Source organism: Pan paniscus, chromosome 4 (genome assembly GCF_029289425.2).
Source record: "Pan paniscus chromosome 4, NHGRI_mPanPan1-v2.0_pri, whole genome shotgun sequence".
NCBI classification, from domain to species: domain Eukaryota; kingdom Metazoa; phylum Chordata; class Mammalia; order Primates; family Hominidae; genus Pan; species Pan paniscus.
Window position 1 is genome coordinate 31,064,547 of NC_073253.2, and position 19,286 is coordinate 31,083,832.

The following is a 19,286-nucleotide window of genomic DNA, read 5'->3' on the forward strand; positions in this document are numbered from 1 at the left end:
GTAGTTTTTATATTTCATAATGAGATTTTCCTATTTGATGGTAAGCCACACTGGGTGTAAAATTGTTTTTAATGGGTATAATTTCCAAGTTATAAAAGTTTACTTAAAACACTCAAAAATGAAACAGACAAAAACAGAATATGTAAGAATTGTTGAAACCACACAAAGAGACTGGAATCTGTCTAATGAATAAACTTAAGTGTTATAGTATCGTGTTGTATCAGGGTAATATACGGCCCACTGGGCCTGGGTAGTTGTACTTCACAGTTGATACTTGTGGGGAAAAAGAGAAAGAGAGTGAGGAAGAAAGGAAGGAAGGCAAGGAGAGTCTGTATGATGCCTTCCTGTTCTCCCAAGTACCACCACGCTTCAGGAACATGGGAACATGTACACTGGTGGAATGTCCTGCGAAAGAGCAACTAACTTAAAAATCAAGGAATAGGTTTATTGTATCAAAGCATGGTGGTAAGCTCCCTGGAAAAATAAAGCACTGAAATCTCAGCTGCCCACTGAATGCATAGCCTGAGGCTGTGTGTACTTCTGGTCTCAGCTGCCTCAGATAATTAATTTCTTATGCATTCTAATATTTTTAAAAGGAACAACAAAACTGATTAGGATTGTAGCAGATTGCCATTTAGATGTAAATAACAAAAAGCTCAACTCAAATAATACACAGTATGTATTTTCCCTAGAACTAGAAGTCCAAAGGAAGGTCAGGATTCATGGTTGATCTGATTCAGTGGCTCAACAATCTCATCAAGATTCTAAAATCTTTGTTTCTGCACTCTGCCTTTGAGCAGGATCAGCTTTCTTCCAAATCTGTCTCCCATCATGGTTGCAAGGTGCATGCCAATGACTTCTGGGGCCACAAGCCTCTGTGTCTACATCTAAAGGAGAGTGAGAAGGGGTTATTTCCAGACACTTTCTCAGAAGAGTGAGGAGGCCTTTTTTTTCCAAGAGCCTCTCCCCACCTAAATACACACAAATATCTCCTTACATATCCTTGTCCCCAAATGGGTCACATGCCTATACCTAGGCCAATAACTGTGGCCAAGAAAAGGGAACAGATTTAGTTAGTTCTGAGATACAGACCATTTATTAAATCCAAAGGGGATGTCATCTTTCCCTAAAGCATTGATATAGGTACCCAATGAAATCTGAAGATGATACAAGAAAACAGTGTTGAAATCTCGTGAAACAACCAGAATATAAATTGCAAAGGGTTTTCTGTAAGCCTACTAATTTACTGCTGTGGTTCCAACAATGGTACCCATGGCTCTTTCCCGGTGAAATAAACTTCGATGGGTTAGAGTTAGAATTCTCAATATTTAGTGTTCATGGCGATTATCTACAGAACTTATAAAAAATGCAGAAGCCTGGGCTAAAACCCAATATTCAAATTCAGTAGGTGTGGGGCATTTTAACAGACACCCAGGAAGATTCTGTTATGGGTGATAGGAGGATTACACTTACTTAAATTCTATATGTCTGATATATTTTTTTACTCTCTGTTTTCCTACCATCATTATAATTTCAGTACATTCTTCTAAATGCTGACCAAGTGGAGCAATATACTTATTTGTTGGGTTGCTTATTTTTGGTTTTCTTGGTGAATGCGTTTAAATTCCCAGAATTAGAAGAGACTACATGTGCCATAGACTTTGATTTTTATTTTAATTGCTGATTTTATGACTTCTGAGAGGAAGAGAGAATAATCATTTGGGTAGCATGATAGTACCTTCTGTGATACTTGTTTCACAGAAATGTCATTAATAAGGCAACTAATGCCCACTTTGAGGTTTATTTTTACTCTGGGGCTCTAGTTGCCACCTGTTAATAGTTGATGATGTTTTGTTCAGTAAAGCAGTTAGCCTGAAATGCTGCCTTTGTTACAGAGATAACTAAAGCTGGATTATTACCAATAGTAACGCTTGTGTATATGCCTTTATGAGTGTGAATAATATGAATATTGGTTAATGACATCTACCCATATCAAGGAAGCACTGCTATGTAGATGTTACATAGAAAGAGAAATCTTTGCAAAGTTGTGTATTTGCTGGCTGTAATTCTGTTAATTTGTAACAAAGATACTTTCAGGTATTGCAAATTCAAGTGTAGATTGGTGCACAGCTTGCCCTGTGGGATTTGCTTTTTCAAAGGTTCTGATTACTATGACTCTTACTGAATTTGGAATTGTCTTCATTTCTGTACTTGCTAATTCCTTCCTAAAATTTCTTGCTTGTTCTTACATAATAGAAGAGTAAAATCTTAGCAACTTCCAATCTTCCTTCCTTAGACATCACTTCTTTAGGGTGCTTTGTTTAACCAGTCAGGATCTCAGCTGCCTATGTCTGTCCCTGGATTGTGAGGGAAATGGAGAAGCTTCCAAAGAACTCCATTTCTTGAAAGGATTTCTCTCCTCAGCCTCTGTATCAATTTTTCTTTCTTTTCTCCCCCAGTTTTATGCTTAAGTCCAGCTAACATTATTAGGAGCATAACTACTCCCATGACCCAACACTTTAAATAGTACCTAGTGAATTTCAGTAAACTCTGTCGTCTAGTTTTTATCTTTAAGTAGAAACGGAATCAGCACTTTGTGATACAATAAGGCACAGCAGAAGAAGTTCAGTTTTAAAGTCACACTGACATGAGCTCAAATTCAAATTGAACTCACACAGATTGTTCAGTCACTCTGAACCTCTGTACTTTCTTTTATCAAATGAGAAATATTTTCATGTCATTGGTTGCTTTGTGAATTAAATGAGTTCATACACATAAAGTGACCAGCCATAAGTGTAAGGATTTTTTTTCTTTTGAATCTCTAGACTTTTGTTAACAATAACTCATCTAAGTCAGCACTTCTGCAAGCCCCTGTGGTATTTTCCTAAAAGGGAATTCCTGGAAGCTACCATTTTTTTTCCTCTTTGAACATGTTATGATATATTTTGGACATGATAAAGCGGCAAACAGCTTTTAAAATATTTATGTTCTCTGCGCCATGCATGCCAACTGTGTTTGCTCTCTCCATTTCTTTATGTGCCAAGGAGGCGAGCCAAACAGTGTGAGAAGAAAACACTGTCAGGACACAAAGTCAGCTTGTCTAATGTGTACTCTGCGCAGATGTAACCTTAACGGAAAAGAGTGGAGACCACTCCCTGGCTACACAGTGATACCTTGATTAACGAATCCGCTGGGAACAAAGTTCCTTTATAAGCAATTCAGCTGAGTAAATTTTTATTTTAAAACTTCATGAATCAAGTGAAATAGTACTGGCTTGTGTCATATAATTCAACGGTAATATTCTGGGTAAACTGCAGTTCTGTACAGAGCAGAAATACTTCTTCACAGAGTGTGTGTTGAAGTATAAAAGTGAATAGATGGATTCTAGGCAAAATTGTGAAGCTGCTTCAGACAAACTTCTTTTTCACTCTTGTAATTGCTGTGCTCCATCCTCCACATACACAGGGCAGTAGGTTATTGCCCTTGGAATCTTGCTGCTCTCAAACCTTCCTACCTCTTAAAACAGGAATCAACAAGATTCACACTTGTATGAGTTACAGTTAATGTTATCTTACATTGATATTGCCTAGTAATACCTCAATCCTGGCTACAAGTTAATACCATGTAAAGATTCTGACTTAATTGGTTCTATGTGGAGCCCAGAATTTGGAATTCTAATATACTTACAGGGTTGGTAACCACTACCCAAGGATAAAATTGTATTTTCGTATTGTGGCCTCCTCTTTTATAATGTCTATGTGTATCCATATGTGGGTTGCAGAACATAAGTCAGAACCACCTGGGGTCACTCTTTAAAATGCAAGTTCGGGTGTCCTTACCACAGAATCATCACTACTAAATTTTGAAGTGTGTGGTATATGTAAGTGTGTGTATGTCACACACACACGCACGCACACACACACACACACACACACACACATACACATAGTGGGAGAGAGAGAGAGAGAACTGGAATCTTCATGTTTAAGAAAAGTCCAGGCCGGGTTCCGTGGCTCATGCCTGTAATCCCAGCACTTTGGGAGGCCCAGGCAGGCGGATCACCTGAGGTCAGGAGTTCAAGACCAGCTTGACCAACATAGAGAAACTCCATCTCTACTAAAAATACAACATTAGCCAGGTGTGGTGGTACATGCCTGTAATCCCAGCTACTCAGGAGGCTGAGACAGGAGAATTGCTTGAACCCAGGAGGCGGAGGTTGCAGTGAGCCGAGATTGTGCCATTGCACTCCAGCCTGGGCAACAAGAGTGAAACTCCGTCTAAAACAAAAAAAAAGAAAAGTCCAAAGTGATTTTGAGTCACCCTGAAGTTTAATTCTTCCTTTCTTATGACTTCTATCTCATGGAACACAATTTTTGACCATCAGCCATGACTTTTAATTCCTCTTTGCCAAATAGAAAATTGATGGTGGGGTAGCTCTATGTCATATACAATCCATATTTTTTAGCAATAATATTTATAATAATTTACACTCAAATTAACTAAGATTAATCTTATTTGCAAAGGAAAATCAAATTCAGACAATTCAACTTTTTTCTAACAAATATTAATAGATATTTTAAAGTATAGGAGCACATATGTTTTTATTTAATGTGAATACTCATTAATCTGTTATTAAATCATGACAATTTTCTAATGTATACACAAAATTACAAGTCAGGGGCTTGTAGTTAGTGTTTGGAAATGTGAAATATATTTATGTTCAATCTCAATATCTCTTTTTCTCTTTCTTTCTCTCTCCCCACTTCTCCCTCCCTTCACTTCTACCCCACCCCCATTTCACCTTTTCCTCTTATCATAGCATCAGATGAAGAAGAACCAACTTCAGCAGGTAAAGTTCCTATGTTGTAAACATAATTCTTATTTAATGTCATGCCTTTAATAATAGAGAGTCAACCTTTTGAGTAATATTTTTTCAGATTTCAACCAGAAAATTGGCACAGGTTTGTTTATTTATTTACTTTTATATTTGCTGAGCTCACTATGCTGTGCCAGACTAAATGATGTTGGTTAAGAGTTTTGAATAAAAGGAGAAAAGTCTTGAAATGAGCTAATACAGAGGAAAATACAATACAAAATAGCACGTTGACATTAAAGAATAAGGAAAATTGGAAAATGAGAACATTGAGAAAAATACAGAAAAATAATACAGTGAGGAGAATGAATGATAAAATTAAGATTAAAAAGGAGGAAAATGGTAAAATAAACTTTCAGAAATACCTTTCATGAGAGCATACAGCACTATCACATGTATAACTGGCATCAAACATCATATTCACTAGGCTTAAGGGTACTATGTCTGCCTCACTCATTTTATTTTAAAAATGTAATTTTTACAATTATAATTTAATAATCCTGCAACTTGGCATCATGACTTAGTTCCTTACCCAGCTAATTAGTATTTATCAAACACAGGCTGTGGCCTGAACCATGTGCAATGAAGAATGCAAATGTTAGAGATGGCATGGTGTTTTCCACATGGTTCCAGGACAGTGAGACAGGTCAGAGAAATGCCAGAGAGACTAAAGACCAGACACAATTATAAGAATATAATGGGAAGAAAAAGCTCACTTGATTAATTAATAAAAGACCAGACTAACATACCAACAACATCAGAAAAAAAAATAGAGTCAAGTCCTGAGATGTAGGCAGTTAGTGGTTGGTCTGAAGAGAAAAGACCTCGGCATTAGATGGATTCTTTTTAGTAACTGAGAAAAGGAGTTAGGCCTGAGAGACAAGAGCAGGAAAGGGCTCCTGAAATTAATGGTCAGAATGGTGCTTGCTTATATGGAAGGAGGGAAAGTAGCCCAGTTATTGAAACTCATATACAAGATAGGGTCAGTTCAGTTCATAGGCCTGACTTACTTCAACTAGCCTGGCTTCATGGCTTCTATCTCCGTGCAAAACTGGACAAGGATTTTACCTGTAGGAGTAAATTCAAAAGATCAAAGTTTCAGTGGAAGAAAACAAAATAAATATCTTACATTTCTTTGATAAATTCCAAGGATATATAAATGTCATGTTGCATGATACTCATTATAACTATAAACTGCCTTTGAAATGGAATCAGAGATTCAGACAAACCCTCAATTGATGTTTCATTTTCATAATATTGTTAGATAGTCTATAGCCTGATTTGGATAGGAACTCCTATCATATTTCTCCCACTCTAGGCAGTATTGTGTAGCCTGTTTTAGGACCAGCCTAATCACATGACTCAATAGCAAACTCATCTGTTTGTGAGTTTCCTCTGCCTAGTTTCTGCTTTCTGTTTGCCCTGACTTTGAAGCTTTGCTGTTGATAGTGTTGCCCAAAGACTCTGTCTGTATGTCTGTCTATCGTGGTGTATTTTTTCCATACAGACAACCCATATACTTGACACATAATTCAAGCAATACAGAAGGGTTTGTGGTTAAAAGTAAGGTTGCTATCTCTTTTTACCCCTTGTCTCTTAGTTTTCTTCCTGAGAGGCAACCCCTGTTAACTGTTTCTTGAGGCCTCTTCCAGAAAAACTCCAGGCCTGTGTTGTTCAATAGGGTAGCCACTAGCTACATGGGCTATTGAGCACTCCACTATTCCAAATTGAAGTGTAATGTAAGTATAAAATACACACTGGATTTCTTTATTATTCTTAATTTAACTTTTACTTTAGTTACAGGGGGCACATGTGCAGGTTGGTTACATGGGTATATTGCATCCGGGTAGGGAGGATAGTATCCAATAGGTAGATTTTCAACCTACACCCTCTTCCTCTCCTCCACTCTCTAGTAGTCCGCAGTGTTTATTGTTCCCAGGTTTACATCCATGTGTGCTCAATGTTTAGCTCCCACTTGTAAGTGAGAATGTGTGGTATTTAGTATTCTGATCCTGCATTAATTTTTGAATCATGGCCTCCAGCTCCATCCATGTTGCTAAGAGGCATATAATTTCATTCTTTTTCATGACTGTATATTATTCTGTAGTTTATATGTACTACATTTTCTTTATCCAATCCACCATTAGCACATAATTTGATTCCACGTTTTTGCTATTGTGAATAGTGCAGCAACGAACTTATGAGTGCATGTGTCTTGTTGGTATAATGATCTGTCTTCCTTTGAGTACATACCCAGTAATGGGATTGCTGGATCTTACAGTAGCTCTGTTTTAAGTTCTTTGGGAAATCTCCAAACTGCCTTCTGTAGTGGCTGAACTAGTTTACATTCCCACCAACAGTGAGTAAGTGTTCCCTTTTCTCCACAGCCTTGCCAGCATCTGTTGTTTTTTGATTTTTTAATAATATTTGACTGGTGAGAGATGGTATCTCATTGTGGTTTTTGATTTGAATTTCTCTGTTAAGTGATGATGAGCATTTTTTTCACATGCTTGTTGGCTTCTTGTATATCTTCTTTTGATAAGTGTCTGTCCATGTCCTTTGCCCAGTTTTTACTGGGGTTTTTTTTCCTTGTTGATTTAAGTTCCTTATAGATTCTGGATGTTAGACTTCTCTGGCTAGGACTTCCTCTGTCCATATTTCTTAACTTTAATTGGACTTTCTCTCTGGGTGTCAATCCTTGACAGCAGCCATCATTTTCTAGCCCAATTCATTTTCATTTCTCCTGTCTGCTACCCACACCTTACTAAGTCGTCTGCCAAGCAGTGTTGGTGCTTTAGCAAAATTATTGTTTTGTATGAAGAAAATGAATTGTAACCCAGTGTAAGCTATATTTAAGTATAATATAGCTACTTGTGTACTTTTCTTATTCTAAATCTATTTTCATAACTTCTCTCCTCACTAAGAAGGTCTTTTTGTGAAATGCAACTGAACATTTTTTCTTCAAAATACTCATCTTCCTCCAGAGTGATATGCACATCATAGAATTTAAATTATGTTTTAAAAATACTTTCATTTCTAGATATGAGCAGATGTTTTTGTTGTGATTTTAGCATAGACTTTTAAAATAGAACAAATGTGCTCTTAAGGAATATTTAGCTACATAATTTCACATATGGATTATATTAACATTGAGAAAATGTGTCATTTAGTAAAGCAGACACTCCTTTTGTATAAAAAGCAGACAATGGGAAACAAATGTTTTCCTTTTATCAACCTATATAATAAAAAGAGTAAATTAAAACATTTGGCAAAATATTATCAGATTTGCAAATAATTGATTTCATAAGGAATACGAATAATTATGAAAATTGGATTGATATTTTTGAGTTCATTTTAGTATCTCTTGCCCTGAATTTTTCAACGCTTATTTTTTAAAGGAATAGTTATTATCCTGTTCACTTATATTTTTCAGTAATCATATATATCAAATATATATCTTTAATTTATAGCTGTTATTCATGTTTGTTTATTACAGCATTAATATTCTGTTTTCACTCTCATCTCCTTTCACCAATAGAATTGATGCAGAATGGTATTTTCCAAGATGAGATTTATTTTTGTGGTCCTCTTTTAACTTATGTCTCTTTCCTGTTATTTCACCATTTTGTTTCAGTTATCAGTGAAATGAAATCTTTTGTTTGCCAGAAAAAAATGTACGTTAATTCAGCTTTCACATGTCCCCATATAATATCTTTACCAGGTTCATACTCTTCCAGATTGGACAGTGTCTTCTTCAAATATATATGTTAATTTCTTTAAATTAAATATTTATTTTTCTAATTGGAGATAAGCCACTTCTCAAAGTAAAGTAATAGAATAAATAATACAATAAATAGGGTTTTTTACTGCCAAAAATCACAGCATCCTGATTAATAGTTGTTAATGTATGAATTTTGAATTTTAAAAGCATAATTTTTTGAACAAATCTATACATGACTTATCTAAAAATGTAAGTTCCTAGTGGATATGACCACTCAATCATACTATTTAGTAAACATTTTTAATGTATTGATATTATATGACAAATCTAGGTTGTTTTAATTCTATAGGCACACAGAGTTGGGTCGATTATGATTCAATAGTTATGATCTATTCTCATTGTTTAGAACTATTTTTAAAGTAAATAATAGATGTTTATCTTCAATAACATATAGAATGAAAAAAATCAGGAAGACAAATAATAAACGAGAAAATTAGGGAGACATTAGATAGTGTTTTACTTGTGTTATAATGCTACAAAATAATATGGATTTTTTCTTTACAATGGAATACAATTGATTTGCCTTATATTTTGAATTATTGAAAGACCGCCTCGTTAAAACAGATAAGTGATCCCTCCACTTTGTTCCCATGTAACTCAGATTATATTTAATAAAATAAATGCCAGAATGAAAATATTCTTATACTTTAGACAATCACATTCTGTCTTTGGTTATTTCTTCATATGTACCCACATTCTTTTATTCGAACTTCTAAATTGCCTTGCAAATAGCAAGTTCTTAATAAGTGTTTTAAAATGTTGACTCGCAGAGGGGATGCATGATACATCATATCTGCATTTCTAATAGTAGGCATGCATCCCCTTATTGATTGGGAAGCATTGGCTTGTTAATCACTTTCAGTTCTGAATGCTCTGGTAGGATGTATTAGCCTAAAAGACCATATTTCATAACATCTGAGTTATCAGGGTAGATTCAGTTAACACCTGCTTCTTTAGCTACCAGAAGCTTCTTTTTATTTATCCTACTTGAATCTTAAATTCAGATATTTAAATATCTTGTTTTATTGAGTATAAAAACACATCAATGAACTATAGAGAAATTTCCTCAAGCTGAGTTATATTTTAAGATCTAATTACAAACTAATGAGATTCACATTTTTAAAGCAGATACTGTACCCCAAAATGAATCACTTGTAGAAGTGATATATTTAATCTAATTATGTTGATATTGCACAAATAATTTTTGGAAACTATTTTTTTGAAACTTCTTTCTGAATCTGCTTATGGGATTACAATATAAACTATTATTTTATAGTCTCTGAACTGTGCTACTATATTTATCTGACTTTGGTCTAATATATATGCCTTTAAAAACAAAGATTTGCAAATATGAAGAATATGAGGGGGTATGAAATACAGATAAGATTACAACTTTGAAATTAACAACATTCACCTGAACATATGATATGTATTTTTGAAAGGTAAAATCAAATAACACCTTTTAACAAAGTTGTCAGTGATTGCTTTCCTTATGTTGCACAAATCCAATTTTCATTTAGCTTTTATTTAAGTTTCATAATAGATACTTCATAAACTGACTATAACAATACTTATTTCTATGTCCCTTGGAAAAAAAAAGACATATAAATTTGAATATTGACTGCTAAAAATAAACTAATCCATATAAAATATAATTTAACTATAAGGTGTAGCAAATCAAGTTTATTCTCACAATTTCCTCATTGCTTTTAGTTTATTTGGTCTTATTAGCTATAATTTTAGATATTTAGAAATATTCCTTTATCACAAGGAAATCATTCATTCATTCCTCAAGGAAATCATTTAATACAGGGCTGGGAATCGAAATTAGTGGATGGGACCAAAATCACTTAGAAAATGATACAGTAGAGATCTTGCAGCTATACAATAAGTCGCTGGTTAAAATGAACTACAACCGTAACTTATTGTTTTGTTCATATCACCTCAAATATAAAGCTGTCATTTTATTTTTTCCTTCTCTTGCCTAAGAGGAGGTTTTTAATTACTTTGTCATTTTTTTTAATACTACAAGTGGAACTGAGTTTGGATTTCTATAAAAGTAGCTATGAATATTAGATTAACTCATATAATAATGAAAATATTAAAAAGGGATTTTTCAGATATATGTAAATGGTAAAAATATTTTGTTCTTTTTTGTATAAATTTAAGGTATACAATGTGATGTGTTAAATACATATATATAGTAAAATGATTACTATAGTCAGATAGATTTACATATCCATCACCTCATATTGTTATCTTCATGTATGTGGTAAGAGCACTGACAATCTATGCTCTCAGCAAATTTCTATTATGTAATACAATATTATTGCCATAGTACTCATACTGTACATTAGATCTCCAGGCTTATTCATCCTACATAACAACTTTGTACCATTTGACTTATATTTCCCCCATTCCTTACACCCACCCCAGTAACCACTATTCTGCTCTATTTCTATGCATTCACATTTTATTTTTTTAGATTTCATATGTAAGTGAGATCATTCAGTATTCTTCTTTCTGTGTATGGCTTTTTAAACTTTGCATAATTCCTCCGGGTTCATCCACATTGTCACAAATGACAGAATCTCCTTCTTTTATAAGGCTTAATAATATTCCATTATATAAGTTTCTTATCTATTAATTAATCAATGGACACTCAGGTTGATTAAAAGTTGGTTCCTGTAAATAATGCTGCAGTGAACATGGGAGTGCAGATATCTGTATGACATTATTTCATCTGGGCATATACTGAAAAGAGGGGTTGCTAGGTCATATAGTTATTAGACTTTTTATTTTTTTTGAGGAACTTCCATACTATTTTCCATAATGGCTGCACCAGATTACATTCCCACAAAGAGTGTTCAAAGATTCCCTGGACCCTTGTCTTATATAACGTATAAAAATGAACTCAAAATAGATTGAAAACTTAAATATAAGCTCTGAAACCATAAAACTCCTAGAAGAAAAAAATGTAGAGGAATACCCCCTTGACTATGATTTTTTGGATGTCACAGCAAAAGCTCAGGTATCAAAAGCAAAAATAAACAAGTGGGGCCACATCAGTCTAAAAAGCTTCTGCACAACAAAGGAAACAATCAAGAAAATGAAATGATGGCCTGCACATTGTGAGAAGATATTTGCCAACCATAAATCTTGTAAGGGATTAATATCCAAAATATATAGATAACTCATATGAGTCAATCGCAAATAGATAAATAAACCAATTAAAGAGAGGGCAAAGATCCTGAATAGACATTTCTCTAAAGAAGACATGAGAATGGCAAATAGATGTATGATAAGGTGCTCAACATCACTGAGTGAAATTCCAATGAAAACCATAATGAGATGGCATCTCACACATGTTAGGATATCAAAAAGATAATCCTTTTGACAATCATATTAAAACATCAAAATACAAAAGCCATACTGTTCTTCATATATTTATAAAGTTAAAATTATTGCAATTTACTTAAATGTAAAGCTGTGTATGTGACCTCTTATCAGTTGATTCCAACTGGTAGTGATGATAGAGGTCACTGGACATATAGCTTATAAAATATTTATTATGAACTCTGTGATGTCCATAGAGAAGAAGAAAATGGTGATTTGGCTTACCAATGCATCCATACATTCACCAGTTCCCTTTAAATCTTTTAATATTTTAATCATTTACATTACTAGCTTTGACATTGAAGAAGTACACCTAAGAAAAATACTATTTTCATATACAAAGGTTAATAATAGAATATGGGCTAGCAGTAGTAAAGAGTTGAAGCTGTGGTTTTATGTTAGCAAGTTAAAAGTCATTCATAAAACAAATATGTATTTTGTGTATACATACAGGAAACAGTAATTAGATATTTTCTCTAGCTTTTGAAATATTTAATTTTAGTTACACAAAAACATCATTTCTGTTTATGGTGAATTTTTTATTTTCTTACCTATGCTACAGATATCTTTTAGATTTCTTTCTTGTTTTCTTGTGGAGTTTAATTCTGCATGGCTGACTATGCTCAATTTATTCTATAACTCATGCATTTTGAAAATAAATGATATTTTATCACATTATTTTCTAATGAACAAGGGTTGGTTGTGCATTCTGATTTTAGTATTTTATTTCCTTGGGGTCTGAAATGGAACTTCACATTCTCATTTTTGTTTACCTTACATTTGCTACAAATTTATCTCTTGTTTTATACATAAATACATATTTTCCCTCTAGTGCCTGGAGCAACTTTACTAATTGTTTTATCGAGTATATTCTTGTTCATAAATATACTTTAATCAGGCTCAAATATTAAAACCTAATATATAAAAACCAAAAAATGCTACAATATTTAAAAATGAGATAGAAGTAATTATTTGTAGATTCTCAGAGGAACAGGGAAAAAAAATCACTGCTTCTAAAGATGTGGCTTTGGTCAGTTTACTAAGACATTAGTGGAAAGACCAAATAGTGCTTACGTTTCCTTTTTTTAAAACAAAATTAAACTTCCTTTTTGATAGGTGTGTGATAGTGATGTTTAACTGTGAGACAAATAATTGTAATTTAAATTCCTGTTGTATGGATGTGTTTTTTCATATTTTTACTAAAATAAACTTTGCTGTAGAACAGGATCATGGTGCCAGTAGGCACTTTGGAAAATTGTATACTCATCTTTCTCTTTAGACAGGTTTAAGAATTAAACTATCACAGGAGTGAAAAATAATATCTTTACATCTTGACATACATATCTATGAATGTAGTTGTATAATCTATCATCTTTCCCCCAAACTGTAAAATCAGACTTGGCATAAACAATTAAAATAATAAAATCTTATTGTTAAATAAAATTTTAATCTCTCATGGTACAGCCTTAAGACCATTATGTTTTCAGTTGCATGTGTTAATATCTATCAACACATATATTCAAAAATAGTTATTATGTATTGTGACCTGATTCCTTAGTTCTAGGTAACAGAAAATTCAATTTAATATAGATTAAATATCATTTAAATATAGATTAAATAACAACTCACACAGAGTTGAGAATGGTTGGCTCAATGATATTTCTAAAAGTCTGGTTTCTGTTATTCCTTTCCAATATTTCTGTTCTATCTTCTGTGGCAGAAAATTTATCTTAGTATTAACACTGGTTTCTCCATGGCTGTAATATGTCTGCCAACAGCTACTGTGGCCATATGCATCCTTATGCATGACCAGAGAGGGCACAAAAATGCTTTCAAAGTAAGAGTCCCAAGATCACTCTGGCTGGACAGACTTAGATCCCTTCTGTTTTTGTTGAAAAACTCAGCCAATCAAGACTGTCCCATGGAGTATGAGATTTATTTTAGCTTTCTTTGAAGATTATGAGCTATGGGACTAAAGTGTGGATACATGAACAAAAATGAGGGTACTCCTTAAGAACAGAATCAAAGAAATGCATACTAGGTCACCAATCAATGAAGGTCACCAATCATCAATTGGAAATCATGGTCCTAACATCTCTTTTTCACTTTAACTACCTTCATGGTTATTTTTCTATACTTTGCTATGTTTTTCATCCTATTTTATAAAAACTTCTATGAGACCCTGAAAATCTGATTATTGAGAACTAAATTTGGTGTACATCTCAATAATACTAAAATTTATATTCATATGTGCATTGTCATGTGTTGTAACTTTTAAAATCCCAACTACCCCATAGCCTTTATTTTATCCTGTTCTGTATAAACATATTTTCAAGTTTGTCAAAACTGGATGTGCACTGTCTGTACTGAACTGATCTTTTATTTCTTTTAAGTTTTAATTTTAGTGGGTTCATAGTAGATGTATATATTCATGGCACATATGAGATATTTTCATTCAGGCATACAATGTGTAATAATCCCATCACAGAAAGTGGGGTATCCATCTTCTCAAGCATTTACCCTATGTGTTAGAAATGATCCAATTATACTCTTTTAGTTATTTTTAAATGTACAATAAATTATTGTTGACTGCAGTTACCCTGCTGTGCTATCCAACTTTAGATCTTATTCATTCTATCTACCTATATTTTTATGCTCATTAACCATCCCCACTCCCCACCCCACTACCCCCTGCACTACCCTTTTCAGCCTCTGGTAACCATCATTCTACTCTCTATCTCTGTAAATAAGTGCTCCTGTAAATAAGTGAGAATATGCAAAGTTTATCTTTCAGTGTCTGGCTTCTTTCATTTAACATAATGATCTCCAGCTCCATCCATGTTATTGCAAATGACAGGATCTCATTCTTTTTTATGACTGAATAGTACTCCATTGTCCATATGTACCACACTTTAAAAATCCATTCATCTGTAGATGAACACTTAGTTTGCTTCCAAATCTTGGCTATTGTGAATTGTGCTGCAATAAACATGGGAGTGCAGCTGTCTCTTCGATATGCTGATTTCCTTTCCTTTGGGTATATACCTAGCAGTGGGATTTCTGGATCATCTGGTAGTTCTATTTTAGTTTTTTGAGGAACCTCCAAATTGTTTTCCATAGTGGTTGTACTGATAAATACATTCCCACCAACAGTGTATAATACAAGGGTTGCCTTTCCTCCACGTCCTCACTGGCATTTGTAATAATATTGCCTATATTTTGTAATTTTGATTTGCATTTCTCTGATGATCAATGCTATGAGCACCTTTTCATAGACCTACTTGCCATTATCATTTTTCTCAAGAATTTTTTAAATTTCCTTCTTAATTTCTTCACTGACTCACTAGTCATTCAGGAGCATTTTGTTTAAGTTCCATGTATTTGTGTAGTTTCCAAAATTCCCCTCATTATTGACTTGTATGGTCTTGGATAATATGCAGAAGAATTCTCAGGATCTCTTCCCCTACTTTCTCCCAAACAAATGGAGTCTCTCTCTCTGCTCTGAGCTGCCTGGAGCTGGGGGAGGGGGTGACACAAGCACCTCTGTGGCCACCAACACTGGGATAGCACTGGGTCAGACCTGAAGCCAGCACAGCACTGGATCTCACCCAAGGCCCACAGTAACCACTGCCTGGCTACCTCGTATGTTTGCTAAAGGCCTTAGGAGTCTACAATCAGCAGGTGACAAAGCCAGCCAGGCTTGTGTCCTTTGCTTCAGAGTGGCAAATTCCCTCCTGGTCCCGAGGTACTCTCTTCTGCTGTGGCTGAGCTGGCACAGAAGGCACAAGACAAAGTCCTTCCCACCCATTCCTCCCCTTTCCACAACCAGTGGACTCTCTCCCCATGGCCACCACTGCCCCAGGCTCACAGTGAGTACTGCCTGGCTACAGCCAATGTTCATTTGAGGCCCCAGGGCCCTTGAGTCATCAACTTGTGGTGAGTGCTGCCAGGCCTGGGACTCTCCCTTCAGGGCAGCGGTCTCCCCTCTGGTCCAGTACAGGTCAAGAAACACTGTCCAAGAGCCAAGGCCTGGAATCGGGCTCTCAGGAGCCTGCTTGATGCTCTACCCAACTGTGGCTGAGCTGCTACCTAAGCTGATTTTTGGTTCTTATGATGTTTGCTTTGTTGTGTGGATAGTTGTTCGGTCTGGTGTTCTTGCAGGGAGGACAATTGGTGGAGGCTTCTATTCAGCCACCTGGCTCTGCCTCCACCCCTGATCCTTTCTTTTTAAACTTTAATGATTGGTTTCTATAGGAACAACTAAATTTACTCAGCCTTATTTCTGAGGAACTGCTGACTATAATCCTTCTCTCTCACATTTTAAAAACTGACAAAATTGTTAAACTGCGTTGCCTAGAACATTCCTAAGAGTATTAAATACTGTCATTAGGTATGTTAGGTTGATATTATCTTATTAGAAATAAGAATGACATACAGCCAAAACACAAAATTTTATCTTTAGAGAATAACCATTCACATTTAGTCACATTTTTAAGCTTGGGGAAAAAAAAGTGACTTAATATTTGTTTATATGTTGCTGCAGCGTTAGAAATTCAACTTTTTAAAACTTCTGTTATAATGTTGAAAGATAGTCCTAGAGGTGTAAATCAAATTTTGATTAAATGTCTTCTGAAATTTCATGATTTTCTTTTCATTTTGAATTATGAATACTTAGATTGTGTGCTGTTGACCTTTAGAATGTTAGGAGACAAGCCAGAAATTAAACCCAAAGTAACACCAAGCACTGGAAAAGCATCAAAGTTAAAAAAGTAATAAAAATACCGTTATTAAAGGGAACAAAATTATATAAATGGAAACTGATTTAAAAAGAAAAGGAGAGTTTATCTCTCAGGGTTCTACAGTTCTCCAGAGAAACAGAACCAGAAGGATGTGTGTGTGTGTGTGTGTGTGTGTGTGTGTGTGTGTGTGTGTGTGTGTGTGTGTATAATAGGTAGATGGGTAAGTAGATTTATTTTAAGGAATTGGCTTATGTGATTTTGAGTGCTGGCAAGTCTAAAACGTGTAGGGCAAAGAGGCTGGAAATTCAGGGAGGATTTCTGTGTTAGACTCTTGAGGCTCCTCTTCTCAGGGAAATCAGTTTTTGCTCTTAAGGCCTTCAATTCACTGGATGAGACCCAACTGTATTATCAAGGGTCATCTTTTTTACTTAAAGTCAACTGATTGTAGATGTTAATCACATCGACAAAATATGTTCACAGCAATATCTATACTAGTATTTGACCAAGAAGTTGGGCACCATAGCCTAGTCAAATTGACATGTAAAATTTAACTATCTCAGAGAACCAGAAAAAATATAAACACAGTTTTATTTACCAAAGAATCTATTTCAGAGAAAATAGATTGAACGTTATTTCCAATGTTTAATCATAATTAATGTTGGCCCCTATCTGTGCAGACTTAGAGGTTTCTTTAATTTCTAGTCCTCCCTGCATTAGCTGGATTCATCTTTAAGACCATCTCCATTTGCCTGAGTCATTTTTTTTTTTTTTGGCTGTCCTTGGATTTACTCCAATGTTAAATATTATAAGAGTATGAAGAGGTATTTACTTACTGTTGTGGAGATTTCCTGGCTCAGGGAAGGCATTCAACTTTCTGGATAGGATGGATAAGATAAAATGCCATGGGCCTTCAGGTCTGAACCTTCAGGGGCTTTTGTCTTGTGATAACTAGCTGTCTACTGCCTATGAAGTATTTTCTTTCTACAAGTTAACTTTTCCTCCTCTGTGAAATGGGACAATAAGGGCACCCACCTTAGAGGTATGCTGTAAAGATCGCACTCAACAATACATGTAAAGGGCTCACCACAATGTTGCTCATCCTGTAATAGGGACTGCACAGGAAATCTAAGCTGCTATTTTTACTTTCATTATTCTCTTTGCTGTTTGCCATATTAATATTGTGATTTTGATTATGATTTTTTTTATTCAGTCAATATGTGGAGGCCTCTATGTAGAGTATTTTGCTTAATTTTCACAATTAACAAATACTGCCAAATGCTGCATATATATAATTTAAAGAGGAGAACACTAAATGTTAAAGTATATGAAGAAATGTGTACAAGGTTACATAATAAGGAAGTAACAGAATCAGGATTCAAGTTCAAGCTTCTCTGGAAAAACTTGTGCTTATCTTACAGCAGCAAACTCAGCCTTTTTATTCACTTATAAACAGTTTTAAATGTCATATATTTTTTGGAATTGTAAAAGTCATATAGAGTTATTCAACTTTTTTGTTATGCGTATATTATAAAATTGTACATTCTAATATGTGTAAAACTTTATATATTATTTTAAATGCCTCTCTGATCACTACAGTAGTTTATGAATCACATAAACATTGTGGAAAAGAATAAAATAGGAAATGAAAATCTCCCTGACTGCCTTCATCCATTTTACATACTTGCATTAAAAATACATATTCTTCCTTAATCTAGCTCCTCTTACAGGCTTCCTGTCAATGGCTCAAACCAAAATCATTAAGGTCTATTTTGATGACACCCATCTCTACATTTAGTCCACCAGGTCTTTTTAGCTTCATTTAAAAAATATATCCAAACTGTAATCAGACAGTCCAAGGCAGCATCTTCTCACTCATGGATTTGCTGGTACTCCAGGCCCCTCTTCAGTCTCTTCTCAAAAGAGCCGGCAGCCTAATTCTTTTACAAGGCTGTGAGTGCCCATCACTCTCTGCCCAGGCCCTCTAGTACCTCTCATCTGGCCCTACATTAAAATTAGGATAGAAACTTTATGTATTTTGCAACTTCCCCCATTGCCCTTCTGGCTTCAGTTTCTACTACTGCCACCCTGTCCTTCCTTTTCTATAAAGCAAGCACAAACATAAACCCTGGACACATTGTTCTTACAGGCAGGGCTTGGCACTCACAGGTGGATTGCCTGAAGGACTTCTCTTGCATGTGTCTGCATGACTACTCAGTCACATCCTTCATGTCTTCACATGAAGGTGCATTCTCAGAGAGGCCTTCCTTTGTTTCTAAAAAGTTCACACATTCTCCACTTTGTCAGTCTTTTGCCTGCGTATTTTTAATATCATTAATTTTTTAAAAAATATCTGCCCATCTTGACTGGGCGTGGTGGCTCACGCCTGTAATCCCAGCACTTTGGGAGGCCCAGGTGGGTGGATCACAAGGTCAGGAGATCGAGACCATCCTGGCTAACACGGTGAAACCCCGTCTCTACTAAAATACAAAAAATTAGC

General features: G+C 34.9%; 1 protein-coding gene across 2 annotated transcripts in view; it reads left to right on the plus strand.

Moving 5' to 3' along the window:
* The window catches only part of EDIL3 (EGF like repeats and discoidin domains 3), a 442,216-nt gene that overhangs the window by 148,176 nt on the left and 274,754 nt on the right, over nt 1-19,286 (plus strand). Inside the window, exon 3 of one of the 2 annotated variants that reach the window (XM_003822240.6) lies at nt 4,820-4,849. The exons of the other annotated variant lie outside the window; for it this stretch is intronic. Coding sequence (XP_003822288.1) covers nt 4,820-4,849 — 30 coding nt within the window. The remainder of the gene's footprint in view (nt 1-4,819; nt 4,850-19,286) is intronic. 2 annotated transcript variants of the gene reach the window in all.